The following is a 27,935-nucleotide window of genomic DNA, read 5'->3' as shown; positions in this document are numbered from 1 at the left end:
CTAAACTGGTGGTGGCTGGGAAGGATTTCTATGGATGCTGTGCCCGTGGGAGTGTACAGCCCCAGTATTACATGCTTTCCCCACCTGATGCCCCACAGATATAGTTTGCTGCTTCTCTTCTCCCCTGACATCACTTTCTGCAGCCCATGAGAAAGGAAGTGGCAAGGCAAGCAGGAGAGCCGGAGCTCAGGGTCCTGCTGGGTGCTGGGGAGCTCACACTGTGCTGCTGCTTCCCTCCTCCCTTGTCTTGCACATAAAGGGCAGAGAAAAAATGTGAAGATAGAAAGAGAATTGCTTCACTGTGGTCACCAGGACCACAGGAAAACCTCAGTCTCCTCCCTGGCATTTCACTGGGGAACCTGGTTGAGGCCCTTGTGTGAGACTTCCATCAAAACATGACTCACTTTATCTGGTGTCTAAGCAAACCCAGCTGGGTTTTGAAGATTGCCCTGGCACACGCTCTCCAGGGCTCCAGTTTGGCTCTGGCCTCTTTCCTGACACCTGCTCAGATGCAGGATTGCTCCAAGCAGAGCTCGGCTCATCCTTGCTCCTGTGCTCTGCTGTGAGCACCACGGGCTGGGTGCTCATTGGGGTGGTTTGCCCCATCTGGGAACCAAAGAGCTGCACTAAGGGTACCTGAGGAATTTCCCTCTGTCTGGCTGGGATTTGACCCAGCAGCACTTACTTGTTTTTTACCTATATCTTAGGTCCACTAAGGGCTTGAGTCCTTTATTTTTTTCTCTGCTTCAGCAGTGTACCATTCCTGCAGCCCCTTTGGCTTTCCCTGGCCCTCAGCAGGCTCTCCAGGATTGCAGCAATGCTCTGAGTAGGATGCAGCACTCCAGGATAGATGGGCTGGGATTGGAGGAGAGCAAAAGGGCACAAAAGGGAGCAGAGAAAGCCAGTGCTGGAGGAGGAGAAGCTCTGCTTTGTATTTAAATCCAGTTAGATCCTTTGCCAGCTGAATTGGTTTTGACGGGGCCCAGATGGGAACAGTTCATGCACATGGAGGAAAGAGCCATCACTTAGTGAGAGGCAAAGCCAACCTGGCAGAAGGCACGAGAGGGTCAGGCTACCACGCTGGAAAAAATCTCTGCAGCAGAAAAATGTCTCTGCATGATGGGGATGGGGGAGCAGCTGCTGCAGGGGGCGGGATCTGTGCCATGATGCAGCTCTGCCCAGGAAGGAGATAACTCTCACATACCCAAACACCTGGCCAGATGCAGCAGCTATGCAGAGATTTCTTTGCTTAAGCAAAGAGAAGTGTGATTATTTTGGCATAGGAATAAGGATGGTCTCAGCTGGTGTCCCTCTGGAGTGAGGTCCCATCATGGTGGGTCCCCACAGAATGATATCAGGGAAAAGTCTGGCTCCAAAGGCTTTGCAAGATCAACAGGCAAAGGCAGGACCAGGCTGGGAGGGCAAGGTGGCAGTGCCCTGGCAGAGAGGAGTTGGGAACAGCCCAGCATCTGTGACCATGCTTCCCCAGAGAGGATGTCAGGCCTTGCTTGGGTTGGGCTCTTCATCATAATTAATTCCACTATAAGACATAATTAAAGAGAAGAAATAAAGGTGGCTTAGCAAGCTCCAGCCCTTGGATGTGCTGCTGGTATCTACAACCCTACCAGACCTGACTGGACCTGTGGTTCCCTCTTGTCCAGCATCCCATCACTAACATTGCTCAGACATTTCAGAAGGAAACCCTGAGCCTTCTCCTAAATGGAGGAGCCAGAGGCTGGTAGGGCTGGAAAGGAGGAGGTTGTGGCTTCCTGCAGAAGACAGGTTATGGGGACAAATACAGCTCTTGGGTCTGAAGCTCACTGAACCTTTTCACCTCTGCAACAATGAATTTTTCAAGCCAAGGATGCACTGAGAGACCTGGCATGTTTTACTTCTCCCAGCTGACTAGCAGAGGCATGGGCCATGTCCCTGTGACGCCAGCAATGGACCATAAGCAAAACTCATTAAGATGTTGTCCCTTCTTGGACCAAACAAGAAGGGGCCGTTGCCCCTTCTTTGGACACCAAACCCATGCCAGGCAAACAAGCTGGGAGGAGCCTCTGCTTTTTTCCAAGAAAATCTAGTAAATTTGATCCCTAGCTCCATCAAGAGGCAAAACCCAACTGTTTTCACAAAAGTCTTGGGGTCTTGGGGCAGGGAGGGGAGGCAAGGGCCAGCAAGAAATTTATGTATCAAAGAAACTCAGCTCAGGGGCCAGTGGCCAAGGGCTTTTCATGTGTATTTCCAGCCTCTGCCAGGAGACTCTCAGATGCTGGAGAAGCCTTTAATTCAAACCAGGTGCCTCTGAAAGGAAAGCACTCAGAAAGGCGAACTTGATCACTTTCCCTCAAGAAAAAAAAAGGTAAAATAATGAGGGCAATCGTGCACGTTTCGGTGAACAATCCTTCCTGGCACAGCCCTCCATGCTCCCAACTGCCTACTCCAGCCACAGAAACTGAAACCTTTGATGGGCTGGTGGGAGGAGAGCCAAGCACAGTACCCAGCAAAGGAGCCCCAGGCTGGTCAAAATCCACCACAAACAACTTTTGTCACCCTGCCCTGCTCGTCCTGTGAGCTGAGCATCAGCTCTCCCTCAAGCCACTGAGAGGACCAGAGGGGCAGCTGCAGCTCAGGAGTGATCCCTGCTGGGAACCTGGGATGGACAACACCAACAACCAAGACCAGCCAGCCCCCAGCCCTCACTGCTGCAAACCAGCTGCTTCACTGAATCCAAGCAGAGCCATGAGTAACAGCAGAGAGACTCAGGAAGAAGGGGACCTGCCTCCCCAGACCTACCCTGCAATGACGATGAAGAAGTCCAAGCGGTTCCATGTGTCTCCCAGGTAGCACTTCTTCCCAAAAATCCCCAGCGCGATCATTTTGACGATCATTTCCACAGCAAAGAAGGCAAAGATGAAGTCATCAAAGCTCTGCAAAAGAAAGGAAGGGAGGAGGGATGCTCCTGCACACTTGCACCAAGGGAGGGAATTAGAAACCTGAGTCCTGCAAGGTCTCCTCTTGCATCTCTAAAAGCTAAATCCCCGGGAAGAAGCTGTGCTGAGAGCAGCCCTGTGGTCCAGGGCCCAGCCCAGATGGTTCAACAGCACCTATAGTGCCAGGATAATGGGACAAATATATTTTGGGCTCTGCTTTCACTGACCACTAGATGGTTGGCCTTTCCCAAGCACTACTAGAAAGGCTTAGCTAGGCTGGGACTGGCACAGCCTGGCAGGGGCTGACAGGACTGCATGTTCTCATCCGAGCACCAAAACCAGCATTTTCCAAGTGCTTACAGGTCAGACAGTGCAGGCAGGACCTGACATCCTGGGACATCACTCCACTGTGGCTAGAGCCAGCTCAGTCCTTCCCTCTGCACATCAACCTGAGGCTGCTGTTGAGCTTGCAGCAGCGCTGGGGCTGTACCTGGAGGATCCTGCAGCGCGGCGAGTCGCAGGCGATATCCTCGCAGGGGTGGAACATGCCCAGGGTCACGCAGTTGAGCAGAATCACCAGCATGCTGACCCTCTCAAACCATCTGCACACGCCCATCAAGGAGGCAACAGACCCAGAGGTGCATCCATGAGAAGCAACAACTGAATTGGAAAGCTTTTCCTGGTCTTTAAGGCCAGGAGCAGACCAGCTTCCCTGCCTTAGGGAGTCTCTATGTTGAGATAACTGCATGTGCTCTCCCCACGCTGCCATCAGTGGCTACAGCTGATGTGAAAACCACTCTAAAATGGAAGTTGCATGGCAAGAGTGCTGAGCGCTGATGTGATGGATTAAAACATTTAATTAAATGAGTGATATCAACTTTTAGAAAAAAACTAAAAACCTCACCATTAATTTCCTCTCCTAGCGTTTTACAGAAAAGCACTTTAACATTACAATTTCTATTAACCATGTCTCAGCTTATCCCAGGGGTGTTTCCCTGAAGCCACTGCTTAAACTTTCATTCCCAATCCAAATCAAGACTGCCAAAATCATTAATGAACCACCTGAAAGTCTTTAAGTGAGGGCCAGCAGAGCCCCTTCCCTACCCTGCCTCCTGCTTCTCAGAGCAATTTTTAAAGAGCTGAGCTGCTGGGACAGATGTTGGATGCACTTTTGGGGCAGAATAGAGTGTGCTGCTGCAGCACAACCCCATAGGGATGGTTCAAACCTGGTACCCAATTCCTGCATCCTTCTGGGGGCATTTCCAGGAGCACAGAGATGGGAAATCCAGGCACTGGTTCAGTGTGGTGCTGTGGTTATCTTCCAGCCTAGCATGAAAAACACCTTCTCGACTGCCAGAACCCACAGACAGCAGGGCCATGCTCCTGCCTGAGTGCCAGCAGCAGCTTCTATGCTCCAGGAAAATAAGCATGGCCCTTGTCAGACAAGAGCTTTCACTGCAACACAGCAGCGGGTGGTGTTGAGGAGCCCGTGCTGTAGCGTTATCTCCTGGGGAAGCAGAAGGTGAGGATGAATCAGCAGGTGCCTCTCCACAGGGCACACAGGCCTGGGGCTGGCAGCTCCTGCCACCCATCCTGGGCCAGTTCCTGGGAAAGCACACGGGGCTGAGTCACAGTTTGACTGTCGACAACCTGCGTCTTTTAATCGGGAGAAATGTTTACAGGATATTGGGATAGACATTCCAACTGTCAGGGTGGGGCTATGGGCGGGGATGTTTAGCCTAAATATAGTCCTGTGGGGGCATGGAGGGCAGCCAGAAGAAGGGGCAGCTACTGAAAGGAATCCCCAGCTTGGGGGGCTGGGAAGACCACCCAGCAGAACCAGCCGAGTCCAGGGCTTTGCCAGCAAGGAGCTGCAAAGCCCTTGGGAACATCAAGAATTAAAAAACACCCTGTACAATCCCAAAGGGGTGACAGAAGGAATGTCACCTTCATAGGCTGTGCAAGATATGCAGCAGGGAAGTGAGGATGTCCCAGGACAGCTGGGTTGGTTGGGTCAGAACCTGCAGAGACAGATGGACAAGCCCCCAGACAGTCAAAAATCCATTCAAATTCTTCCGTGACAGTGGACAAGAGCCTTCAATGGATGTGGATCTCCTCCACACACTCCATCCCAGCTGGGGGTGCTTTTGCCCCAGTAGGCAGCTGCTGATGCTGGCTGGGCACTGCAGACTCCTGGGCAAGCAGAGACGGGCACACAACCATGGTGGGTACCAGCTTGGAGCCACTCTGATCTCACCTCTTCCCTGTCCAAGACCCAGCACAGCCCTAATGCTCCCCCAGGGAAGCTGAGCAGAGCCAAGCCCACCACAGCCCCATGTCTGGCACAGAGGGATAAGCAAAGGCTGAAATGGAAGAGCACAGGATAGCACCAAAGACACCCTCCCTGTCCTTCCCTGGCATGCCACAGTCTGCATCACGCCTCAGATGCCCCTCAATACTCATTAGAGCGCTGGCACTGGTACCAGTGACTGATTGCAGGTGGAGGGAAGCCAGGTGAGTGCAGCCCCCAAATTGCCACAACCTGCCCCACACAGGGCACCAGCTGTGGCCAGCAGGGAGATTTGGGGACCAGCACCACATCTGTACCTCCAAGAGGGTCCCCATGGCACAGCCAGCAGCTCCTACCTGCCCAAAGAAATGCTGCCCCAGGCCAGAACCTCCCATCTTGGCACAGCCATGGCCCCCCCCCCTGCTGCCCACCGTGGCTACAGTAAAGGTCCCCCCATCCTGCCCTGTCCTCCCCTCTCAGGGTTACCCTCCCCACATCCCAACTTGTCCTGCAGGAACAAACATCTGCAGGCAGAAAAACAGCCTGGAGAGGGAGGGGGACCCAGGGAGCAGGAGGGGGTGTTTATTTGCTGAAGGCAGAGGTTTGTTACCCCAAATTTAACTGCAGACCACTTATCAGCACATTTCTCCCTGGAGCACACATATTTCAGTCCAATACAGCACTTCACCCTGATTAAATATTCCTGGGACAGGCACCCCAGCAGCGCCGAGGGCAGTATGTTAATGTGCAGCTGATAGATCAGAAGGTTGGGGGGGGTGTGTTATTTTTCCCCCCCTCTTTTTTTTCCAGCTGAATGAAAATTCAAGCTCTTTCTTCTGCTAATGGGATTTTCAGAGGCACACAAAGTGCTGCTGGCTATGGCTTTGTACCGACCCTCCTTTGAGCAGAGAGGCTGACAAAGGGAAATGCTTCAATTAGCAAAAGCAGAAGGTGCTTTTTTGAATGCCTCTCACTGCTGCAGGGCAGGCAGGGAAGGGGCAAAGCAGCTTTGGGGAAGCATCAGAGACATCTTGGTCCCTGGCCAGCAGTTCAGGTGAGGAGGAGAATACTTGAAAGCAGGGGCAGAGGTGGCATTGCCACCACCCAGTGTCGCGCTGAGCCCACAGCCCTCGCTGCATGAGGTAAATATTTACTGGGAACAGAGCTGGCCTTCAGGGTCCTGCCCCCTCCTCACACCAAGCAAGGCTGATATTTAAAAGAAAAAGGACTAATAATGGGGTTCATGACCACACAGCAGGCGATTGCCCCATCCACCCCACCCAATGGGTGTCAGAAAGTCACCACTTTTAAGGGTCACTTGCTCATCCCAGCGTATTCTTAAAAATCCACATCTTTACCATCAGCGTGCTCAAGGCAGGCAGCCAAAATCCTCACAGATTCTTTTCAACTAAAAAAAAAAACCTGTTTCTGCCACACAGAAATTTGCAGTAACACTTCTGTTGTAACCTGACTCTTAGAATTCATAAGATAGAGAGAACAAAAGGAAAAAAAAGGAAGGAAAATGTCCAGAAGTCACCCACTTGTTACCAAAGGAGCTCTTTCACAGAGCAAGAGCCCTCAGCCCCTTCTCACCATCAGTGCTCCCAGAGCCACCTGCCCACGATTCCCAGCACCTGACCTTTCGTAATTAAGAGGCAAGAGTCCCAGATTCAATTAGCCAACACTACCCAGCCTAATATAATTAAAAGAGAAAGATATTGCATTATGCTTGCTATGATTTGGTTGCAGAAGTTTGGATCAAATTCACCAGTGAGTGAATTAAATCGGCATCTGTTGCCCAAGGGCAGCAGTAAGCAGGTGAGATGCTCTGTCCAGCTGCATTCTGGACTCTCTGCAAGGAGCTGGAGCACTTGCACTGGTCCCCTCTTTGGCTTGGGGCTGAGAAGAGCAGGCACCTCTGTGCCCCAGAGATGGGGGTCCCTTTCTCTGGGGAAGTGCCACTGACAGAGGGGAGTGTTTGGTGATGCTCTGCAGGAAGACACACTCTTCTGTGGGATTAATGTTTATTTCTTCCCTTGGTGCTTTGCTGTTCCCAGGTAGCTCCCACCATTCCCCCCCTCCTCCTTCCCTGAGCCCCTCTCTCTCCCTTCCTGACCCCTCCTCCCACTCTCCAGAGAAGCAGCAGCTCCAAGGACATTGGAGAGGGTGCTATTGCTGGGAAGTGGGGTGGGGCATCCCTCTGCCCCCAGCCCAAGCACAAGCAGTGTGAGGGGAGCAGGGGAGGCAGCTCTGCAGCACCAGGGGCTGCAGGTTTGTACCACGCCATGAAACTCAATTTTATGCACAGCAGTGCATAAAACCCCCTGGATCCAGACAGGTGACACTGGGCTCTCTTTGCTGCCTGTTTTTTAGGGCAAGGAGTTGTCATTTCAACACAGAGATCACATCCAGGACCAAATCCTCCATCAGCACCCACAGCCATCGCTTCTGTGCCAGGAGAAGCCCTCACTCACTGGGACAGCCGCTGGGATTTGACAAATGTGTGGAAAGCGCTGGCAAGGCCTGGAAATTTTTGTGCAAATGTGATATGAAAATTGGGTTGAAATGACAGCCTTCCCCTGCAGTGTCACCAAGTCCCACCAGCTTAGGAGTGACACCAGGATAAGCTGCAGACGTTAATGAGAGTGGAGTTTTAGGCTTCATTCATATCATCAATTCCAGAAATAGCCCCTTTGACAGAAGCATAATGGGACTTCCAGGGCCTGGCCTTTGGGGGGGTGGAGAAGGCAGGGACTAAAATCCTAAAACATTAATTTAGGCCGTTTGCAAGGGAAGTTAAAAGTTCTCAAAATTAATCTGCCTCACAGATGGAAATAATAACCCCTTCCTAGCCTTGCCTCTCACTGCACCAAGCCAACAGGAAAAGGCTCTTCATGTCATGCCCAGTTGAAGGTTATAGGATTCCCATCACAGTCCTGGACATTTAATTAGATTTTTTTTTCCTACCGCATTCCCTCCAAAGCAAGACTGGCCTCTGTATTTTGCTTTTAGCGTTTGCAGGAAGCATTTCCACCTCTGTGGATGCAGCAGTGCTAGAGGTGGTCTCAAAGCATCTCTGCCCAGTAAATCCACTTCCCTGACCTGCAGCCAAGCACCGGCAGGGATCTGCCCCCCGTGTCATTGCAGCGTGGTCTCTACCCTACAGCTTTGCCCTCCCAGATGCTTTTCCAGGCCTGCTCCAACCTTTCCCTCTGAGGGACACAAGCTTAGGCTGAAGCAGGGAAGATGCTGCAGGGTTTCCTGCAGCATCACTAGGCCTGCTTTTCCCTGGCAGGATGGAAAAGCCCCTGCAGGCACGGCAGCCCCGGCGTGCTCATGGCACACGTGTCATGGAGCACTTGCCTCCTGCCCTGAGGTCTGCAGGGATTTGTGCCAGGCAAGCCCCATCGCCAGGGCATTCCTGGAAAGCAAAGCTAGGAGGCTCCTCCAGTGGGGCTGCACAAAGGGGTTTAAAAATTCAAGCACTGCTCAGAGTGTTTCCATTTCCACCGTGCGGCAGTCTGCCCCATGCCAGGTCACTGCAGCTGGCAGGCTGAGGACACGCTGCCAGGAGCTGGCATGACCCCCCTGAGCCTGGCATATCCCCATCCACAGGCTCTGAACTGGGAAAAAGCCAGGCAGGAGCATCCCTGCCTCATCACTGCTCTGCAGCTCTTCGAAACCTCTTTCCTCCCAGTGCAGACAGACACAGGAGGTTCTTTTAATTCATGCAGCTTCACAATTAAACCTGAGAAACCAAAACAGGGCGATCATTCGTGGCGGTGTTTTTGGGAATGTCATCTCTAATTCATTTTGGCTTGCAGATGTTCAAAGGGATGCTCTGCTTCCCTCTGCCATGAAAGGCAGCACTCTGCTCCCATCCTGGTGAGACTACAGAGTCCCCAGTGACCCCGTAACACATAAAAGGGTCTGTAAAGCCCAGAAGTGGAGGAAAAGGGGGATTTCAGGGAGCAATCATCTTATCATTCTTCTCCCAAGGACTTAGAATCAGCACTGTCAGCTGCAGGCAGAGATGCTCTCCTCTGCCTGTGAGATGCAGCCACCTCTGCTCTGAAGGAAGAGGTAGGATTTGCTCAGCAGTGTGGAGGAGCCCTGTTCAGCCACCCAAGTGATGAGGCAAAGAATGATGCCATATTTAGAGGGGATGGGGAGTGACAAAAAAGGTCGTTTGGTAAAAAAAAAAAAAAAAAAAAAAAAAAAAAGAGACCCTGATGAGGTTCTTTTTTGTCTTACAGTTTTGGTATTGTTTCCTGGTAACCTTTTAGATTTCTACTCTAAGGGCTTGTTTCCAACAACCAAAAGGGTTTAAAATCTTATTGCTTAAAGAGAGAAAAAAAAAAAAGAAAAAAAAAAAAAGAAGAAGATAAAAAAAATCCTGCAAGCTGAGTGACTTGCATAATCTCCAAACTTCAGGAGCTGGAGCTTTTAAGAAAAGCCCTACATACCACTTGCAATTAACTCCTGAGCTGGGAGGGCTCAGCTGCTGGCAGCCTGGCTCTGGGACCAGCATCTGCAAGGATGGGTGCCATAATAAAATAAATATCATATCATACCATATCATATCAGATCATATAATGTAATGTAATAAAATGTCAAGCAGGGGCACTTTAGGCTAAATTTATTTTGGCTTCTCATCCCAGTCCTTCCCTCCTCTTCATGCCTATCTCAGCACCAAGACCAGTGACCAAAACAGCCCAAAATTAACTGGTGCAATGGGTCAGTGCATGGCCCCAGCCCTGGTCCAGCAGGATGGGTCAGGTGGGAGCCCCATGGACTTCACCAGCCAAAGCCATGTGCTGATAGCCCAACTCCCACTGCCCTGCATCTCCTGGAGAGAAGGGCAGAAGAGAAGAGGGTGAAGCCTCGCTTGCCCAACCAAGCTCCACAGAAGCTTCAACTTCCCCCCAAACTCCCTCTCCCAACAGTCTGGCACCTTGAGCTACCATTTGGGTCACTCAGGGACAGGCACTCCTCCCATTCATCCCACCAGAACGGGGCTGCAGAGGTGGGAGCACGTCCCCATCCTCTGGCCAGACCTGTCCCTCCCAGCTCCCAGCTCAGCCTCTGCACCAGCTATCACCTCCAGTGACAGAGCCAGGGGATGGGCTCCCTCCCAGCAGCTCACACGTGGCATTAACAAAGATGTTGTCATGAGCAGTAAAATCCTTTCTAATGGCCAGGTCTTCCACAGGGAGTCTGGGGCTACCAGTTAAATACTCTCTATGTGCCAAAGCCATTGCTGAAGCTCAATTTCTTATTTAAGACCTTTTCCACCACCATGCCTTATAAAGTGCACAGTGGATGGACCCCAGATATATATACTTAAATGTAAATGTCCCTTGATAGCACCTGCCCCTGAAGCTCAGCAGTGCCTGTTGCTCTCCAGGACACATCCCCAGCACCCAGCAGTGCCACCTCCTCACAATGCACAGCCCCAGCCCCACTCCAGGACAGGGAAAACCCACGGAAGGCCAGGGAAATGCTGCAGTACATGCAGGTGCATCTTCCCCTGCTGCTCACACAGAGCAGCACCTCACGCAGAGCTGTCAGAGGCATCTCTTCCTCACTAAGGGACCCCGGATATTTGGGATACTATTAAGTTTCTTTCATCCATGATTCTGCTTGCTGCTACACTCAAGACAAAAACTGTTATGCAAGGCTGCCTAAACAAGTTGCAGCGAAATCTTTGTAACGTCCTACACCGACACATAGTTTGGATATGTCACATATTTGTCTTATTTTGTTCCTTCTTTGTCCTTTTTTAGTCTCCTTCTACTTTTTCCCCCTTGGAAGTACGCTGGTTCCCATGGAAACAGTGATGTTATGGGTATGGACAGAGCTCCAGTGACGTCCACAAGTTCAGTATAAAAGCAGATTTATGTAACAGTTGGTGAAATGAAGGAATTGAAGGGATGGCTCTGCATGGCCACACATGTGGCATCAGGGCTGCTGTGCCAAGGAGGTGGTGGTGGTCAGACAAGTTCACACTGGAGGGGGAAAGAATGACAGGACAGGGAAGAGGAGCTCCCAGACTCATGGAAAGATGAATGAGGATAAAACTAGTCCTAAGCATATATATATATGAAATTGTTATCTATATTTATTATTTATATTTCATATTGATGTATTTCCTTCAAGAGCATCTCTCACTCTGCTGCTGGCACAGAAGGTAGATGAGATCCAGGGTACCGACCCTGGGAACAGAAACTCTCCTGCCTGCACTCACTGGGAGCTGCAGGAGCACAGCCTGATCCCTGCTGCTGCCCCAGCCCCAGGATGGAAGCCCTAGCTGACAGTGCCTGGCTCCATGGCCAGGGAAGGAAATCCCTCTGAGCCAGACCTGCCTGAAGCCAGAAGGGGATCATTGTCAGAAGGCTCCTGCAGGCTTCAAAGCCTGAGCAAATCAGGCACATTTCCTCTTTTTTGTAAACCTGTGATTTAAATCCCTTCCTAGGGCAGTGCACAGATGGAGGGAATGTCTCCCCTCCTCCTTCTCCTCCTCCTCCTCCTCCTCTGCCATCAGTCCCCAAGGAAGAAGCCTGAACAGCTTCCAAAATGAGGCGTTGCCATGCCCAGAGACATGCCACCTTGAACCCCCACTTCCCGCAGAGGCTTCTCTGGCAGGCACCACGCTGCACGGAGCCAAGACCTCCAAATATCCATGTATTAATAAAGCCAGGGAAGCGACAGGCTGATTACATCCCAGGGACGTGCTGGGGAGAACAAGCCTGTGCTAATTGTCCTGGCAGCTCCTCTGCTTCCCTTACCATCCCTGACAAGCTCACTGTCTGCTCCCACTAACACTGGGTTAACCCTCTTTGGCCAGGAAAACTCTGTGCCCACACCTGCAGAGCCAAAATATTCCTTGTGAAGCCAAAGTATTCCCTGTGAAGACTGGCACTCTGCCTGTTGCAGGTGAAACAGGCTCCCTGCCTCCCTCCACAGACCTCTCCCCTGGGGACCACTCTCCTCCCCCCAGCCACATCCCACTGGAGGATGCAGCCCTCTGAGCCCCCAAATTCCCATATGAGCTGAAACCAAATCCCAGCCTATTAAATATACACAAAGTAAGTGCGTGAAAGATTCATCCAGGGCAGAGAATGTCATTGGGGCAGGGCAGGAGATGGGACAGGTCTGCAGGATCACCACCACCTCTGCTGATTAATCCAGCACATTTCTAATCACCCAGACAAGTGGAAGGCAGGATGGCACCGAGTGAGGAGCACAAAACCTGGTGAACATGGGGAGAGACAGCAATTACAGCTGGTCTGCACGTTCCCTGCAGCAATCCCAGCTGGATCTTGGGCAGAGGGAAAGGGAATTCCCTCTGCTGACTGAGGGCCAGGGGAAGCCTCAGAGGAAGAGCTCTTGGTGAGCAAGCTAAACAAACAACCCCATTTCCATCCCAGACACATGACCTGTTTCTACCCTGCCCTGGCCTTCCACTCAGCCCATTCCCATTCATCCAGAGCCACTGGGCAAGGGATGCTCATGTGCAGACTGTGACAGACAGGGGAATGATGGCACAGGGCAGGATCCCAGGTGGAAACCCTCCTAGAGAGGCAGATCATCTGAAGCAGAGCACAGCCACCCCCACTGCCAGACCCACAGAGTCATCACCAAGAAGAATCAAGTGGCAAATAAGAATGAGGACATTCCACAGCACCTTCCACCCACCCTCTCTCACCAAGCAGAGAAACATGCCCACTGCACTGAGGCAAACGCCTTCTAAGGTCCCTAGAGAAGCTCAGGCTTTGGGGTTTGTCCATTTGCACTCCCCAAATGGGCAGCGTAGGGCTTGGGGGAGGAAAAAGGGAGGCAGGAGGAGAGGCAGAGTCCTGGCTGCAGTGGCTCCAAGAGGAGCCAAAAGCATCCAGCTCTTGGCCACATCTGCTGCAGCTGCGCCCTTCATGTCCCCAGCACAGTATTTTGATTGCAAAAGGGTACAAGCTCAAAGTCCCTAAGGAAACCTGGCCAAGCCTTAAAAAAAGCTCAGAGGACAAACCCAAGGACAAACCCAGAATCATTTTAGGCCTGTGGAACAAGCCAGGACAGAAGGGATGGAGGCCCCTTATCATCACTTCTGAAGGATCCAAATGGCTTAAAACAGAGCTGGGGGACACAGACCCCACGTCCCCACACCTTCTCCTTTCCCCTTCACTGCTGCCCTGATGTGGGGACACTGCCCTGGGGGGTCCCCAGGAGTTTCTGAGGGCAAAGCCTGACTTGCTGTGATTGGGAGGGTAGGGAGAGCCTCCTTTGAGGAAACCTTGCTGTGGGAGCTGTGCATGACCAGGGGAGAATCAAGCCCTTCCCACTTACTGGTTGGCATTAGCCAATGCTGGGTACAACTTTCCATTCAGAGTGTTGCTGGAGAAATACAGCTTTGGGGCGACTCAAACCACCCACTGATTTTTGTGTATGTTTTCCCGCTGCAAGTTGAGGGAAAAAGAATATTAAAGAAATTATGTTTACAAAGTCTGAACATGATGATGATTTTCCAAATGGCCTGCTAAAGTGTTTCATTTAGAAACTGAGCCAATATTTCCTTTCTGAAAAAAAAAAAATCAATGTAAAATACAATATTTTGTTGCAGGTTAAGTACTAATTAGACTGGAACCATCTTACACACTTTGGGTTTTGAAGTCTACGATCAATAAAAATAAGAAAAATAGCTGTTTTCAGTGAAAGCAACACAGAGCTTTCACAACAGAGATGAGTAGCAAGGAGGGAATTCTGCAGGCAGGGAAGTGGAGGTCAAGGCTACCCCAGCCCACAGTCCCTGCCTTTTTCCCTGCATGGAAGAGGCTGCAGCCAGTCTGTGACTTCACTGGGAGATGCTGGTGCACCTGACTCCATTTTTGAGGTGTCTACAAGGAACACTCCTCTGCAGGAATGGAAAAATCCTGGCAGCACGTCAAAATCCCACAGTGACTAAAATCCATCCCAGGCTTATGTGGAATGACCAGGAGCCATTCCTGCTCTCCCCAGGGCTGAGCCACAGTGGGCAGCAGGAGCTGGAGCAGGGGCTCAGCAGAATTGGGTGTTTGCTCTAACTGAACCCTGCAGGCAAATCCACGGCAGGAACATATGGATTAGCATCTGGCTTGCAGAGAAGGAGGAAGGTGGTAGAGGAAGGAAGAAGCAGGAGGATAGGGTTGGGGTGGTGCTCAGTACAGGAGCCAAACTCTGCTGTGGCACATGTGGACACAGGGGATGCCACCCCAAAACACCTCCCAGTCTCACATACCCACACAGCTGCAGCCAAGGTGAACAGGGCAAGACCAGCTTAAAAGCAGGATTCACCCCACGTGTTCCAGCCCAGACCTTGGCCTGCACTCAGGTGTGATGTCCTATACATGCCACACCCCACTGTCCAAAAAACAAAGGTAGATGTGGAGGGAAGGTGTATGAGAAGCAGCAGGGGCTCCACTGCAGGGTTTGCATGATGGACGTTAGATAAAATATCTGAAGTCTTAGAAAATATTACAAAAGAGGCTATTTTGTAAAAGTTAAGGTATATCCTATGGAATCTGCTTGCAGGGATGGCACTGCCCCTGGTTTCCTCTGCCCAGGCAAGGACAGTTGCTAGAGAGGGGCACAGAGTCAACCATGTCCTCATTCCTGCAATTCCTTCCCAGCAACCTGCTTGTTTCTAGTGGTAGTCCAAGTGTGATTCCGGTATTCCCAGGGGAAACAGACCAGTCCAGCCTCCCCTGCAGGCAAGGAAAGCCAAGGAGAAGGATGAAGCCTGGCTGGCAGCAGGGGCAGCTTCCCACCTTCCCAGCACTCAAGATGCAGGCAGTGCTCTAGAGCTTCCCAGGGGTTTGGGGCATTGCAGCACTTTGATGCTTTCAGCTTCATGACAGTGCATTGCTGTCTCCTTGCAAAGATGGGAAGTGGGAACAGACAGGGAGCAGGGTGAGCACAGAGCTGGCTGCTGGGGTGGCAGCAAAGGGGGCAAGATGGGACATGGCACCAGGGATGCTCATTCTTCTCCCAGCATTTGACGATCCCTCTGGGTATCCCAAGGTGCTGCTACCACAGGGAGGGGACTTTTCTTCCCAAAGATCAGGTAGAGAAGCTTGCCAGGGTGCAGTGACATGCACCCCTGTGGGGAAGCACCCACAGGGCTGAGGGGTGCAGGAGACTCTAAGGGAGAACCATTGCAGTGCTGCCACCCCGCAGTGACACTGGCAGGCAGCTGGCCAGTGCCCTCCTGCTGGCATGACTCAAGTAGGAATTTAATAAACACAAAATACCCTATTTAATTAGTGTCAGGCTTCAACAGCAGCTAACAATAGCCAGGAAGCTGAGCGAGAGGATGGCACATCATCTGTAATGCCTTGAAGGGGCTCTGGCAGCAGCCAGGGACCAGCTCCGACCCCAAAGGCTCCTCCTGTGCTAGCAGCCCTGACAGTGTGGTGTGACAGTCAAACCTCTACAAAGGGAGAGCAGGGACTGAGGCACTGCCACCTCCTAAAGCCTGTCACCTGTGTCAAAACCTGGCATTTAAAATGGATTTTTTTCCATTAATTCGTTCCTGCAGAATAAGTCCTGGTGCCTACTGGGTGCCCACTGCCCTGGGAGCTTCTTGGTGTTGGGAGAAATCAGGCAGAGAGACCCTGGCAGCTGCAAAGGCTCCATTTCCACATCCCTTCCACAGCTCATCTTTACTGAGATAACTGGGAACAAGGTTGGTTTGAGAACATTTGGGTGGAAATTGTCACTTTGGAGGTCTTTATCTTGCCAAGGGGGACTGGGCACCTTTGGTGCAGATGTCCTGACCCTCACCATCAGCAACTACTGGAATGGGACAGAGGTGAGAACATTCTTGGCACTCAGTGGCCAGTAAGAAGCAATTCATCCTTTCCTTTCCAAAACCTTTACTAGACCCTACTTCTGCAGCTGGATCTGGCCCTGCACACTGCTGTGTCCTGGAACAGCCTCAGGCTGCTCTGGATAAGCCTCACTCAAGGCATTTGGTCACTTCAGGAACCTTAAACCAAATGATTTCTAATGCTTTTGATCTCCCAAAAAGCTTCATGAAAAATGTACACAACTCCCCAGGTTCCCAATCTCCTGCACATCATCCGAGCCTCGCTCACTTTGGCTCAGGAAGAGCAACAAGGACAACCTATGGTATTTCAAAATATCCTTGGAGCTGTTCAGTCCCAGCCCATTCAATTGCCTTCTCACTGGGAGCCTAAGGCCAGCACCACTTGCTTTGGAGTTCAGTGGGGACCAACCCAAAACCAGCTAAAAGCCACAAAGAGTCCTGATATTCAGGCACTCACAGCCCAGCATATAATCATGGGATCAAGGTGAAAAATTCTGCTCCAAGCACCCACAAGGATTAGCAGGCAGGGGAGAAGACTCAGTACAAAGCCAGCACACCAGAAACGCAATGGGCATTCCTAAGTCCAGGTCTGGACTCAAACCTCAGATTTCTTTTCCCTTTTCTTTTTATATTGCTCCCCTCTCTGCATGTGACTCATCCTTAGGCAGCATTTCCAGCCAGCACACAGCTCCTGATGAGCTGCTGTTGATTTACTCCATGTGCGGGCAAGCTTATTGGGGAATAAGGGTGCCTTGTCCCCGTTCCAGGATCCGCGTGTCCCTGCACATGGAGTTAATTAAAAAGAGCTCCGGGTGTAGGCAAGCCTTCCTCAAAGCCCCTGCACCTACCAAAGGCACACAGCCCACCCCTGGCACCTTCCACACCCCCACCCCAGGCTCTGGGTGATGCTTAGCAGGTGTGACAGGAGGGTTGGGTTTGGGGTGACAGCCCCAGGGAAGGACCCCACGCTCCTGCCCTGCTCCCCCAGCCTGGACACAAACATGGGCTCTCCCAAAACCTTCCAAAGGGCAGCTCCTCCCAGCCAGCAGCATGCTCTGGCAGGACACTGCAATGGGAGCAAAGTGCTTTAAAATTTAATGTGGAACAAAAGAATTTCCACAAAATAAAAATTGCAGTTTCTCTTCCATTAATAAGATATTACAAGCCTCACTAAAGGGGCTGCAGGCTCCAGCTCCTGCCCTTCGCTGTCCTGTCTCCCTCTCCATCACAGCCTCATTGCCCGCTCCTGCTCCCTGTGCACTTCTAACTCCTGCCCTGTGCAGTGAAAACTCTCTGAAATGGCCAAGAAAGCTCAAACTTCCCCATCTCAGCCCATCGCTGGTACCTCTCTCTGATCCCATGTGATTTCATCATCTGCCGTCTAATGCAAAATGGATGTTCCAACCAATAAAATGAAAAGCAACAAAAAAGCTGAAAATAAAGCCATCAAGCACGGGACCAATGTATGTTTGTCTCCTTTCTGATCCCATTATTGCTTTGAAATGAGCTCTAGATATGACTGCTCCCTCATTAACAGCTGCTCCGGTTTCCCTCTGAACCCTGGAGACTGGACCCTGATGAATTTTGCAGCCAGAAAAAGTGGTTTTTAACCACAACAACAGCAACACAGACAGAAACTCAGATCAGAGCATCTTGAAGTGCTAATATTTATCTTTCCTCTAGCCTGCAAGGAGACAAGACATTTTGGCTGAGGAGAGGAGGTGCAGAATAAGTATGTGCATGTATGGAGCTGAGCGGGGCATGGATGCTTTCAGGCACAATACATTTACACCTCATAAAATTCTCATTGCTTTTGCCTGTAACAAGAGCAGTGACCGCACCAGGACATACAAAAAATACTGGAATATTCTGCAGCGAGCGCTGGAATGCCGCTGTCCCAGCACAGCTCAGGTCTGGAGATGCTCAGGAGAGAAGCACATGCTTGCAGCCTGGGGTATCAAATGCCTCATTTTACAGTGTAGGAGATTTTGGGGGAGATTTTGATCTCTGCAACACTGCAAAGTGCAACCAAATCAATTCCCTCAGGACTCTGTCCTTCATCGTGTCCCGGTACAGGGCAGCACTCTCAGATGTCTCTACTCATCTTACTGAGTCCTGAGCTAGAGAAAAGCAGCCCTGGGGCTTCTCAGGGAGTATTTTCAAGCATTATGGCCTGGGAGAGCTGTCCCAGTGCCCAGTCCCTTCCCTCAGCAGAAACACCCCGTAGGTGCTGAGGGTCCCTGCTGCAGTCAGGGGCTGCAAGCTTTCCCTGCTGCATCTCCACCTCTGCCGGCTGAGGAGGGAACAGAGAAAGGCTCAGCACTTCATTTCCCCACAGGCATCCCGTATTGAGGGGCTGGGGGCTCCCATCAACTCCCAGCCGTTCCCAGTCCTGTGCCTGCTCCGACACTTCTGTTTTGGCTGTGAACAGTTGCTCTGACCGAGCTCAAAATGCTCCAGGGACAGCGAGCGCTGCCAGCAAATACATTAGTGAGAGCAAAGCAGCTGGGGGGAAGGAGATCAGCTCTGTGTGTCTTGCCAGGCTGCTTTTCTCCTGCTTTCCCTCTCAGCAACTGTAAATAAGGAGAACTGAGCCGGATTAGAGGTTACTGTCCCGATCAAGGGGACTTCTATATGTCCTAATTCATTTTCCCCTGATCTGGTCTTTCCCATCTCATCTGTGCCACAGCCACAGTTCCTCCTGCCCTCCAGTGCCAGCAGGCCAGGAGGAGCATTTCAGGCACTCTTGAGTGGGAGATATGTCTAAATTACAAGAAAGCAAGGGCAGGTGTGTTTCCCACAAGAGTAGCCACCTGCAAGAGGAGTTGCTTCCCACTGAGCACCAAGAGAGCCAGGCAGCCCTGCTGGCAATGCCCGCGGCCCTGCAGCACAAAGGATCATGTCCAGACTGAACAAAATGGGGAGGGAGCAAAAAAATCAGGCATGGGGCCATCAGACAGCAAGCAGAAAGCAAAATGCCGAAGCCTGTGTGCCTTTCCCCTGCCAGTGCTGCTGGGTGCCCAAAGCCTTGCTCCTGGTAAGGGAAAATATTCCTGCACCATGGGTCCCCAGGCTCTGGCAGGGGCAATCAGGCAGGAATCTGCCAGCACTAGCAACGACCAGAGGAGCCAGATTCGTGCTAAAGCTCTGCCTGTCACACTGTGAGCTCCATCCTGAGGCAATGCAGATTTGGGATCGGGGAGTCTCGGGGGCACATGACAGTTCTGGACATGACCAGCCCAGCTATCCCTCTTCAGAGGGAGGTGATTTTGCAGGAGGACAGAAAATAAAGCAAGCTGTAGCATGAAGAGAAGATGCTGGTGATGGGGCTGGGACAAGCTCTTGGTCACAGGAAATATTTATTACAATTCTCACTCATCAGACAGGCCTTGATCACAGAGAAGGAGTTGGTGTTGTACACACATAATTAAATTATAATTTGGTCTTGCAAACAGAGAGGTGCACAAGTGAGCTCAGGGCTGCCCAAGGATGCAAAACACGAATACAGGTATTTTGCCCTCTTCTCACATCACCGCCCAGTCAGCATCTCCCCAAGGATCTCCACTGCCCTTGCAGGAGAAAGCTGCATCTTCCCAGCTTGGACAAGCATTTTGAGAACAGGTCACACTTCCCAGCACAGTTCACCAGCCCCCATTTGCCCTCAGGTTCAACTTGCTCAGCTTTAGGATCCCAGCTAAGCCCCCCTAATTCAAAGCTCCACTTCTGCAAAAATTTCGCTGCTCATTCTTGGCGAGATTGACCCTGGAGACCCAGCAGACTGCTCAGCTGGGAAAGAGAGATCACATTTTCCTTTCAAGGGATTTTGGGTTATATTTGGGCAGCAGGAGCAGGATGGGAGCTGAGACCAGCAGCCTCGGCCCCACCACCACTGCAGAGGTGGGAAATGGTCCATGCATTGCATCCCTGTGCAATTCCCCACACCAGAGCAGTTCAGCTGCTCAGGACAGAGAAGGTCCTTCACTCATTTCCTTCTTTTCCTTCACTATCTGCACTATTTATTACTAAATAAATTTCAGAGGTCGGGGTGTGACAACAGGGCTGAAAAGCCTGGATTGCTTTTGTTTCCCAGACCCAGAGGGATCCAGCCTCTGTCCCCAAGAGCCACCAAGAGATCTGAACTCACATGGCTACAACAAGGCTGCTCCAAACAGAAATTCTCTATTTTTCTCTTAAATTCCAAGAAACTCAGATAGATTCCTTCTCATTAGTTTAATCTTATCCTAAATCTGAGCAAGGCTTGTGGTGACAGTGCCAAATTAAGGGAAGGGGGCTCCCTTTCCAGACCCAAGCCCCCTTTGCAGACCTAGGGAGCCTGACTTGTTCCAGGTTTCACCCTGGAGACTTGACCAGCTGTCTATTAAAATCAGGTCATTTATTTAGGTACTTAGATCTGGACTTCAAATAGCTAAAATTAGTCAGGAAAGTTGCACTTTTCAGGCTTTCTCATCCCCTGCCTCAGTTTCTAAAACCAGGGAAGAGAAGAACAATTATTTCTCTCCAACCCTTTCGAAAGCACTTGGAGATCTTCAGATGACAGCGCGATTTGGTGCAGACGTATTCATTATTCTTCCCCTCCATGGAGCACTGTTAAATCTTTCTCCATATAAAGTCATTTTCTAAATTAGGTAAAGACGGTGAGTTTTGCGCTGAGCAGATGTGGATATTTTTATAAAATGTTTAAAACTTCTTGTCTGACTTTTCCTTCCCTTGAAGGACAACGTACCGAATTAAACCCTTCTGTGACCCCATTTCATTTCACCCTCAAGGAGTTCTCAGCAAGACTTTGCCAAAAAGTAACATTAGCGAGTTCTCTTCCTCACAAATCACAAATGGTAAAGTTTGGCCTCATGTGCTGTTTGGACTTAGTAGGAAGAAAGGGGCTGTTGATGCTCTGGGACAGCCCCCACAGGGTTTAACACATTGCTTCTGCTCTCCAGAACCAGACAGGCGAGTCCACATGAATCCCACAGGAACTGCTGTCACAAACGGAGCCTCAAGCTCATCTCCAGTTTCCATCCCTGCCTTGTTCTGCTCAGCTAGAAATGCTGCCAAAGCAGCTGTGTGGCTGCTGGCTCCACTCCCCAAAATGTGCACCCTGATGGAATAAGCTGGGTGGGTCCCAGGCCAGGGGGAGGATACTCTCCTCACTCAGGTGGGCAGGACTGGGTGTACCCACACACCCTGGGTCCAAGGCTGGGGACAGGCACCCTCGTGCAGAGGATGTTATCCTGGGATTAACCTTTGAAATTCCCTCCTGCAGAAGAGGGGATTTCTTTCCCCTGCTAACAGAGGGTTGTATTGCTGGTAGTGATGCAGAGATGGGGTAGATCAGCCCTTTACATCTAGTCCTTCACTGGGAAATTCACCCCCTGTAGGGAGCCTGGCTGGGGATGCACTCCCTGGCTCCGAGGCGCAGGTGCAGGGGGAGCCCGACTCCCCACAGGGCTCTGCAGCAGGAAAACAAGACACAGTTGGCTCCAAGGAGACAGGCCCAAAGCCAGGAGGACAGACATGAAAAGGGGGAAATGCTGGGTGCTCCTGCTGGGTGCTCCCCATCGCCCACCGGCTGCACGGGGGCTGCAGAGCACAGATGGATCCTAAGCCCAGACAGCAAACACGGGAAAGGTCACCCCTCCTCAGCCCAGCAACCTGCAGCAAAACTGGCACTGTGTCAACGGGGAAAAGGTTTGAGCTGAAGCAAAATAAAACATCAATGCCAAGAAACACACCTGCACAGGGGTTTGGGAAGGTTCAGTGTCTGGGCCAGCAGTGGGCTGGAAGGGGGGTCAGGGGGACACCGTGCCACCAACCAGCTTCAGGCTTTAGGTGGCAAAACCCTTTGGCTCTCCCTGTGCAAGGATGCCAGGAACATCTGGGGGAGTATCTGACTCCCAGCCTGCATCCCACCCGTGACTGGCAGCGAGAGGAGCTGGGAATGCCAGAGAAGACCCCCAGGAAGGTTTTGAAAGGGCTCCAACTGCCAGGAATGGGGCAGCCAGTGGCTCAAGGTGCGCCTGGCTGGCAGCAGAGAGGTAGGAGGCAGAGGGTGGGAACCCCCCTGACCCAGGGGAATAAACAGCTGTAGTGACAATATTAAAAAATATATTTTAAAAATATAAAAAAAAAAAAACCAAAAAACATGACCAGGGGGTTTGTACAGGAGCTGTGAGCACACACTGTCCCCTCCCCACAGCCACCAGGAGCCCTGAGCAGAATGCACCAGTCAGCCCACCCCTGCACCCCCACTTGGCACAGCACAGTTTTGGGGCTTCCCACGGTGCCCCCACTCTCTTTGGGAACAGAGATGATTTCTGAAGACACAAAACAGGACCCAAGGCATTGGGAGGAAGGAAGGGACTGCAGACCCCCAAGGGACCCAGCGTGGGGACATCTGGGACAGAGGATGGCCAGCACTAGACCTGGCATCTGAATACCAAAGTAAAAGTTTCTTATCCTCCAAAACAACTTCCTGAGCTCAAATTTCTGTTATTTTTAACCTCACTGCTGCATTATAAATAACCACTGGGTCCAGTGCTTGCCTCCTAGGCCAGCCACTGCCGGTTCCTACTCCAGCTGGGGCAAACTTTATGGCTTTAGTTTTCCAAGAGCTGATCCGAAGACTTGGAGGAGAGCCAGAGAAAGTCCTGACCTGCAGGGAGAGGCCAAGGGAACCAGAGCTGCCCCATGGAGCTGCAGGGTCAGGAGGAGCTGAGACCATCCCTGGCAGGAGGGGAAGGTGTCACTGGGAATTTTCTGTGGGTGGGTGGGAGAGTGGGTCCAGTGAGGGGATGTTACCCAGGAAAGTCAGCCTTCTTCCATGGAGAGCATCCCAAAAACCTCTCGATGTACTCACGTGCACAACTTGGTTTTTCTCTCCCAAATTTACCACCTTTTCAGGTCCAGCACCCTGCTGGCCACCCGGCTCCCTGGGGAGGGAGCTGACATGGAACAGTTCGGGTGCAGTAAAGCCCCAGAGATTCCCGGGTCTCCATGTCACTGTCAGAGCTCCTCGGGGTCAGTGTGACCCAGGGACTGGGCACCAGAGCAGCGAGAAGGGAGCGTGAGAGATGCTCACCCTTGGGGACAGCCCCACCCACTCCAAGGGACACACTTAGGGGACGGCGTCCTTCCCAGCCCTGCCAGCATGCAGGGAGGGATAGGCAAGGGCTGCTCATCTCTTTGCCAGAGCCTCTTCCCCCTCCAGCACCTGGGGGTGAGCAGAGCTCCCCAGGGCAGGGCAGGCCAGGGAGGCTGCAATGGGGGGCTGCTTCCCCCTGCCACCTTCCCTACTTGTGCAGCAAAGGTCGCTCCAGCATCCTGGCAATTGTTCTCACAGTCTGCAAGAGGGAGATTAAAACCTCCCTGTCTGGCAGACACAAGCAGCAAAGGAATAATTAAAAAGAAAAGAAACCCCACAGCAAACCAAAACAACAACAACAAAAATCCAACAACAAGAAGAAAATATTCAAGCTGCTCCAAGGCATAAAGTCAGTCCAGCTCTCAGCACAGTCCCCATGGCACTGTGGCTGCATCCCTCCCAGTCCAGGGGGTCCTCACACAGGCAGGCTGGAGGAGGGGCAGACCTTTTGTTAGCAGCTCAGAAACTTTTCCTAGTGGAAGTTTCCCCAAAGCGCTGGGAATTTCGGCCCCGAGCTGTTTACTTTCCGTATTTTTGTCGATTTCACTTGTGGTTCAGAGGAATTCAGGAACAATTAGAGCCACTGCCATTCACTTGCCAAAGCCCAGCAGAGCCACAGCAGGACCCTCTGCCCAGGGACACCTGCCCTAAAACCCACAGGGACCAAGGGCTCTGCCCTGCACCTCCTCCTTGCACCAGGGTGATGGTTAATGCAGGAGCTTCCAGGGAAATGCTTGTGGCGGACAGACCCCCACTGCCAATCCCAGATGCATATCCCAGAGCCATCCTGGCAGGAGGAGCAACCTCCCATTCCTTCCAGATGCTTCCTTGCACCGGGAAGATGAGGGTCAGATGAGGTGCTGCAGGATAACAACCCCCCCAGAGATCCCACCCTCTTCCAGCCCTTCATTCCCTGCCACAAGGTGAGTGCCCCATGCCAGGGCTCAGGAAGCAACTTGGCTGCTTCTCTCCCAGCTTTCATGGGGATTTTCCCTGCCTCTGGCACCTTTTCCTTCCACATTCTGTTCCCAGGGATGCCTTTGGAGGTGTCAGGACAGCTTGCACTTCCCACGGGGTGGAAGAGGCTGCTCCTCTCTGCAGACACCTGTGCTCTGAGCAGGGATTTTTAAAGGTGGCCTCAAACCTGAGGGCGGGGATGCAGCATCCTCCTGGCTTATTGCTTCTGCTGGACCTCCTGCTCAGCCTGCAGCCCCTGCCTTGCACACCAGATCTGCATCAGGACTCTGCCCTGCAATGCAGCCCAAAATAACTAAGAGGACACGTCCAGAACCTGTGCACTTGCCAGATATTGTACCCAAGTGGGGCAAAGCAGAACAGGACCCCAGCTGGCCTTGGTCTTTCTGTGAGAAGTCACCTGAGCAAATCCCACAGGCACTGAACAAGTCCTGGAAAAGGAATCAACAGTGGGGTGCCTGGGGTGGTCTGCACCCCAGCACAGCACAGCTGGACCAAGAGGGAGGTTTGTAGAGCACTCAGTCTGGAAACGTGCAGATCCAGCATTCCTGCCCCATCCCACAGCACTGAGAACAGGAGAGCACCAACCACTACCAAAACTAGGCAGGGAGAGCCAGACAGAAGCCTGTACTCCATCCTTCCCTTCTTCTTCCACTTCTGCCTGCTCTTCCCTTGCTTCCCACGGGATCCTCCCATCTGCGGGAGCAGCAGCGGTGAGAAAAATCAGGGATCGGCTGCAGAAAACAAATGATGAATTAAAAAGGACTGCAGCTGCTCATGGCAAAGCCCCGGTTCTCAGAGCAGCATCCCACCCTGCCGGGGGTCAGCCACCCCCGGAGAGAGTTACGTGCCCAAATCAAAGGCAGGCGCAATCAGAGCGATCCAAGTAACACACGCAAATGGGCGATTTGCAAATAAACAGAGCGAGCCAGCGGAAACGGCAGGGGAAGGAATGCTCTCCGCTTTCAGAAGGTTGGGATCTGCTGGTGGGCAGCCCAGGGAAGGAATGTAGTGACGTCTGTCCAGCTAATAAATTAGCGAGCTGAATAATTCAGGGTGAATTATTCGCCTGGTCTTCCTTCCCCCGAGGAGGTGCTGAGCTTGCAGCAAGGACCGGGCAAGAGCCAGGGACCCCAGAGGGAGACAGGGACCCAGGTGAGGCATTTGCTGCTAAAATGCTAAATGCTCCCAGGCAGGGCCTGTATTTGGGCAGTTTTCACCCTGGTGATGGAGTGAGTGGGGAACAACAGAGGCTGGGATGTCATGCCAGGAGATGTGGCAAGTGCTGGGGACCACACACACGTTCTCATGATGGGTGACAGCTAAGGGCACAGCTAGTTTGGTTCACTGGCACTGTAGTGTCAGGGAAGGGAGGGCCAGGGTGGGCAGAGCACTCTGCCTCTGCACTCAGCCCCCGGGGCCATACCCGCTGTCCCACTGCCTGTCTCTGCTCCCCCAAAAGTGGGGTCACACCCACTGGTGACACCCAGAATCAGATTTACTGTATATCCCCCAAGGTACCCCGCAGACCTTAACCCCCCACCTTGCTCACAGGGAGTAAGTGGAATCTGGGTCTCACATCCCCCATCACCCCACAATCTGTCCTCTCCTGCATCAGCGCATCACTCCACAGCTCATCACTTTTCAGAGTCCCTCAAACCAGAGCCACCCCAAGTGAAAAATGTGACTGCACCTGCCCAAGACTCTGCAGGTACAGAGCAGGTTTGCTGTCCCCCATGTGCAATGAAATCCCCCCCAAACACTGTGGTCCCACACCTGAACTGGGGAAAAACCTTGAGTGTGTGTTGAGAGCAGTGGGGAGGTGCAGGAAGCACACCCACCAGCAGCCTTCCCGCGCCCCAGCTCCCAGCCCTGTGCCAAGCCAGCCCCCTTGGGTTTCTTTCCCTCTTTAACAAGCTGTCGCTCCCAGGGAATGGTTTCCTGAGCAGTGACGTGATGGTGCTCCCCAGAGAGGCAGGGACGGCGCTGGGATTCATTCTAAGGGTTATAAAACCCCACAGCCACCCCCAGGCTAGGTTTTCCCTCCGTGGGGCCAGGATGGGAATCCAGCAGCAGGGAGCAAAGGGCAGGAGCTTCCCCATCAGAACCCAGCATCCCCATGAGCCCTTCACTCCAGCAGTAATGAAGAGGAAGAGGAGGAAGACGGGGATGTTCTGTGCCTCCACCACAGCAGCAAAGGGACACGTGGCCACGGCAGAGGCTGCCCCAGCTCCGTGGGTGCTGGCAGGAGGATGAGGGTCCCAAAGCCACAGCAAAAGGCAGAGTGTGGGTGATGTGGGGACAAACTGCAAAGCCCCCGTGAGGGGCCATGCAATGCCTTTGCCCCACCATTGCTGAAACCCAGAGAGGTGCCCTTGGTCAGTCCATGGATCGATCAGGAGGTTATTTTTATTCAAGTCATTAAAATCTAAACCCAAAGCAGCAGCTCCATTCTCAGGGATACACTGGGGTAAACTCAAGAAGGAGATGCTCCAGGACTGAGCCAGGACCAGCTCTGCCCTGCAACCACAAACAACCCAACTGCCACAAAGAGCCCCCAGCAAGCTCCAAGCTGGGAGCAGGGGAAGGTGACCCCTGAGGAGCCTGTCCCTCCACAGCAGGGTCCAGCCAGGAAGATGGTCAGAGGAGGAGAGCAGAGCAGCAGTGAGAATGCTGCCACGTGGTGCCATAAACAACTGCCAGGTTTACAAGGCCTCAGGGACCAGGGAAGGCTGTACCATTACCAAATCCCCATTTTCCCGGGGAAATAGCAGGTGCTGAGGAATAGCAGCTGCCAAGATACAGTATTTATATACACGTATATGTATTTTAAGAAGTAAAATACAAAAATTGTCTGTGTGAGCAAGAGAAAGGTTGTGAGTGATGGGAGAAAAGCCAAAGAGCTGCCAGTTCCCAAACACTCGTTCCACTTCACTGGTTTGGAATTACATTCTCCCTGCAATTCCCGCATTGCTGATGGATAGGACAGACTTCAGGACTTCCTAAGCCCCCTGTAATCCCAGGTCCCCAGGATCTGCCAGTGCAGGGCTGGATCCCATGAGATCCCAGCCCCTTATGCTGCTTGCTCGCAGGGAGGCATTCCAGCAGGACTGCACCAGAGGGACAAGCCAGCAGAGCCAGCCGCCCACTGCAGGGTTGCTTTCATGGGGCTCCCCCAGCTGAGCTGCAGGGACCTTTGGGAGGACCATGACAGCGGGATGGGGGACACAGAGCCACCCAATATCCACCCCACAGGAGCGGGATCACAGGGCTGGCTCAATCCCAAAGGGACCACCCCAGGGATGTCCCCCTCTCCCTGCTACCACCTCCAGGCAGGAGCAGGCACCCCTCGGGGCTCAGCACTGTCCCTCGGTAATCCCCAGGAGGCACAGCAGGAACATCAGCCTCTTTGTCAGGAGTTTCCATCACACATCTTTCCCTCCCTGGGTGGCAAAGGGACTCATAAGGCACGTCCTCCCTGGAGCCATCATCCAGGAGGAGCTTCCAGCACCAGCTGCTCCCCTGGGGAGGAAGGGGAGAGCTAGGGCTAGGGAAGAAGAAGACCATGCACAGAGGGAACAGCATGAGAAAACCAACCCACTGTCAATTGTGCCAAGTTGTGCAACACTTGAAATGTCACTGCGGGTTCCTCTTTTGTTCCCTCAGCCCCAAGCAGGAAAGCCAGACCCCCCCTGCCAACGGGGCCCCCTGCCCTCT

At 52.3% G+C, this 27,935-nt stretch overlaps 1 protein-coding gene across 1 annotated transcript in view; it reads right to left on the bottom strand.

The window, feature by feature from the left end:
- CACNA1G (calcium voltage-gated channel subunit alpha1 G) overlaps nucleotides 1–27,935 on the bottom strand; it is a 142,252-nt gene that overhangs the window by 94,046 nt on the left and 20,271 nt on the right. Inside the window, exons 2-3 of the mRNA XM_041486583.1 lie at nucleotides 3,424–3,535; nucleotides 2,797–2,930 (exon numbers count right to left, since the gene is read on the bottom strand). Coding sequence (XP_041342517.1) covers nucleotides 2,797–2,930; nucleotides 3,424–3,535 — 246 coding nt within the window. The remainder of the gene's footprint in view (nucleotides 1–2,796; nucleotides 2,931–3,423; nucleotides 3,536–27,935) is intronic.

This window comes from Pyrgilauda ruficollis, unplaced genomic scaffold (genome assembly GCF_017590135.1).
Source record: "Pyrgilauda ruficollis isolate IOZ18807 unplaced genomic scaffold, ASM1759013v1 scaffold77, whole genome shotgun sequence".
Classification (NCBI taxonomy): Eukaryota; Metazoa; Chordata; class Aves; order Passeriformes; family Passeridae; genus Pyrgilauda; species Pyrgilauda ruficollis.
The sequence above is the reverse complement of the archived record's forward strand: the minus strand, read 5'-3'. Positions and strand labels throughout refer to the sequence as shown.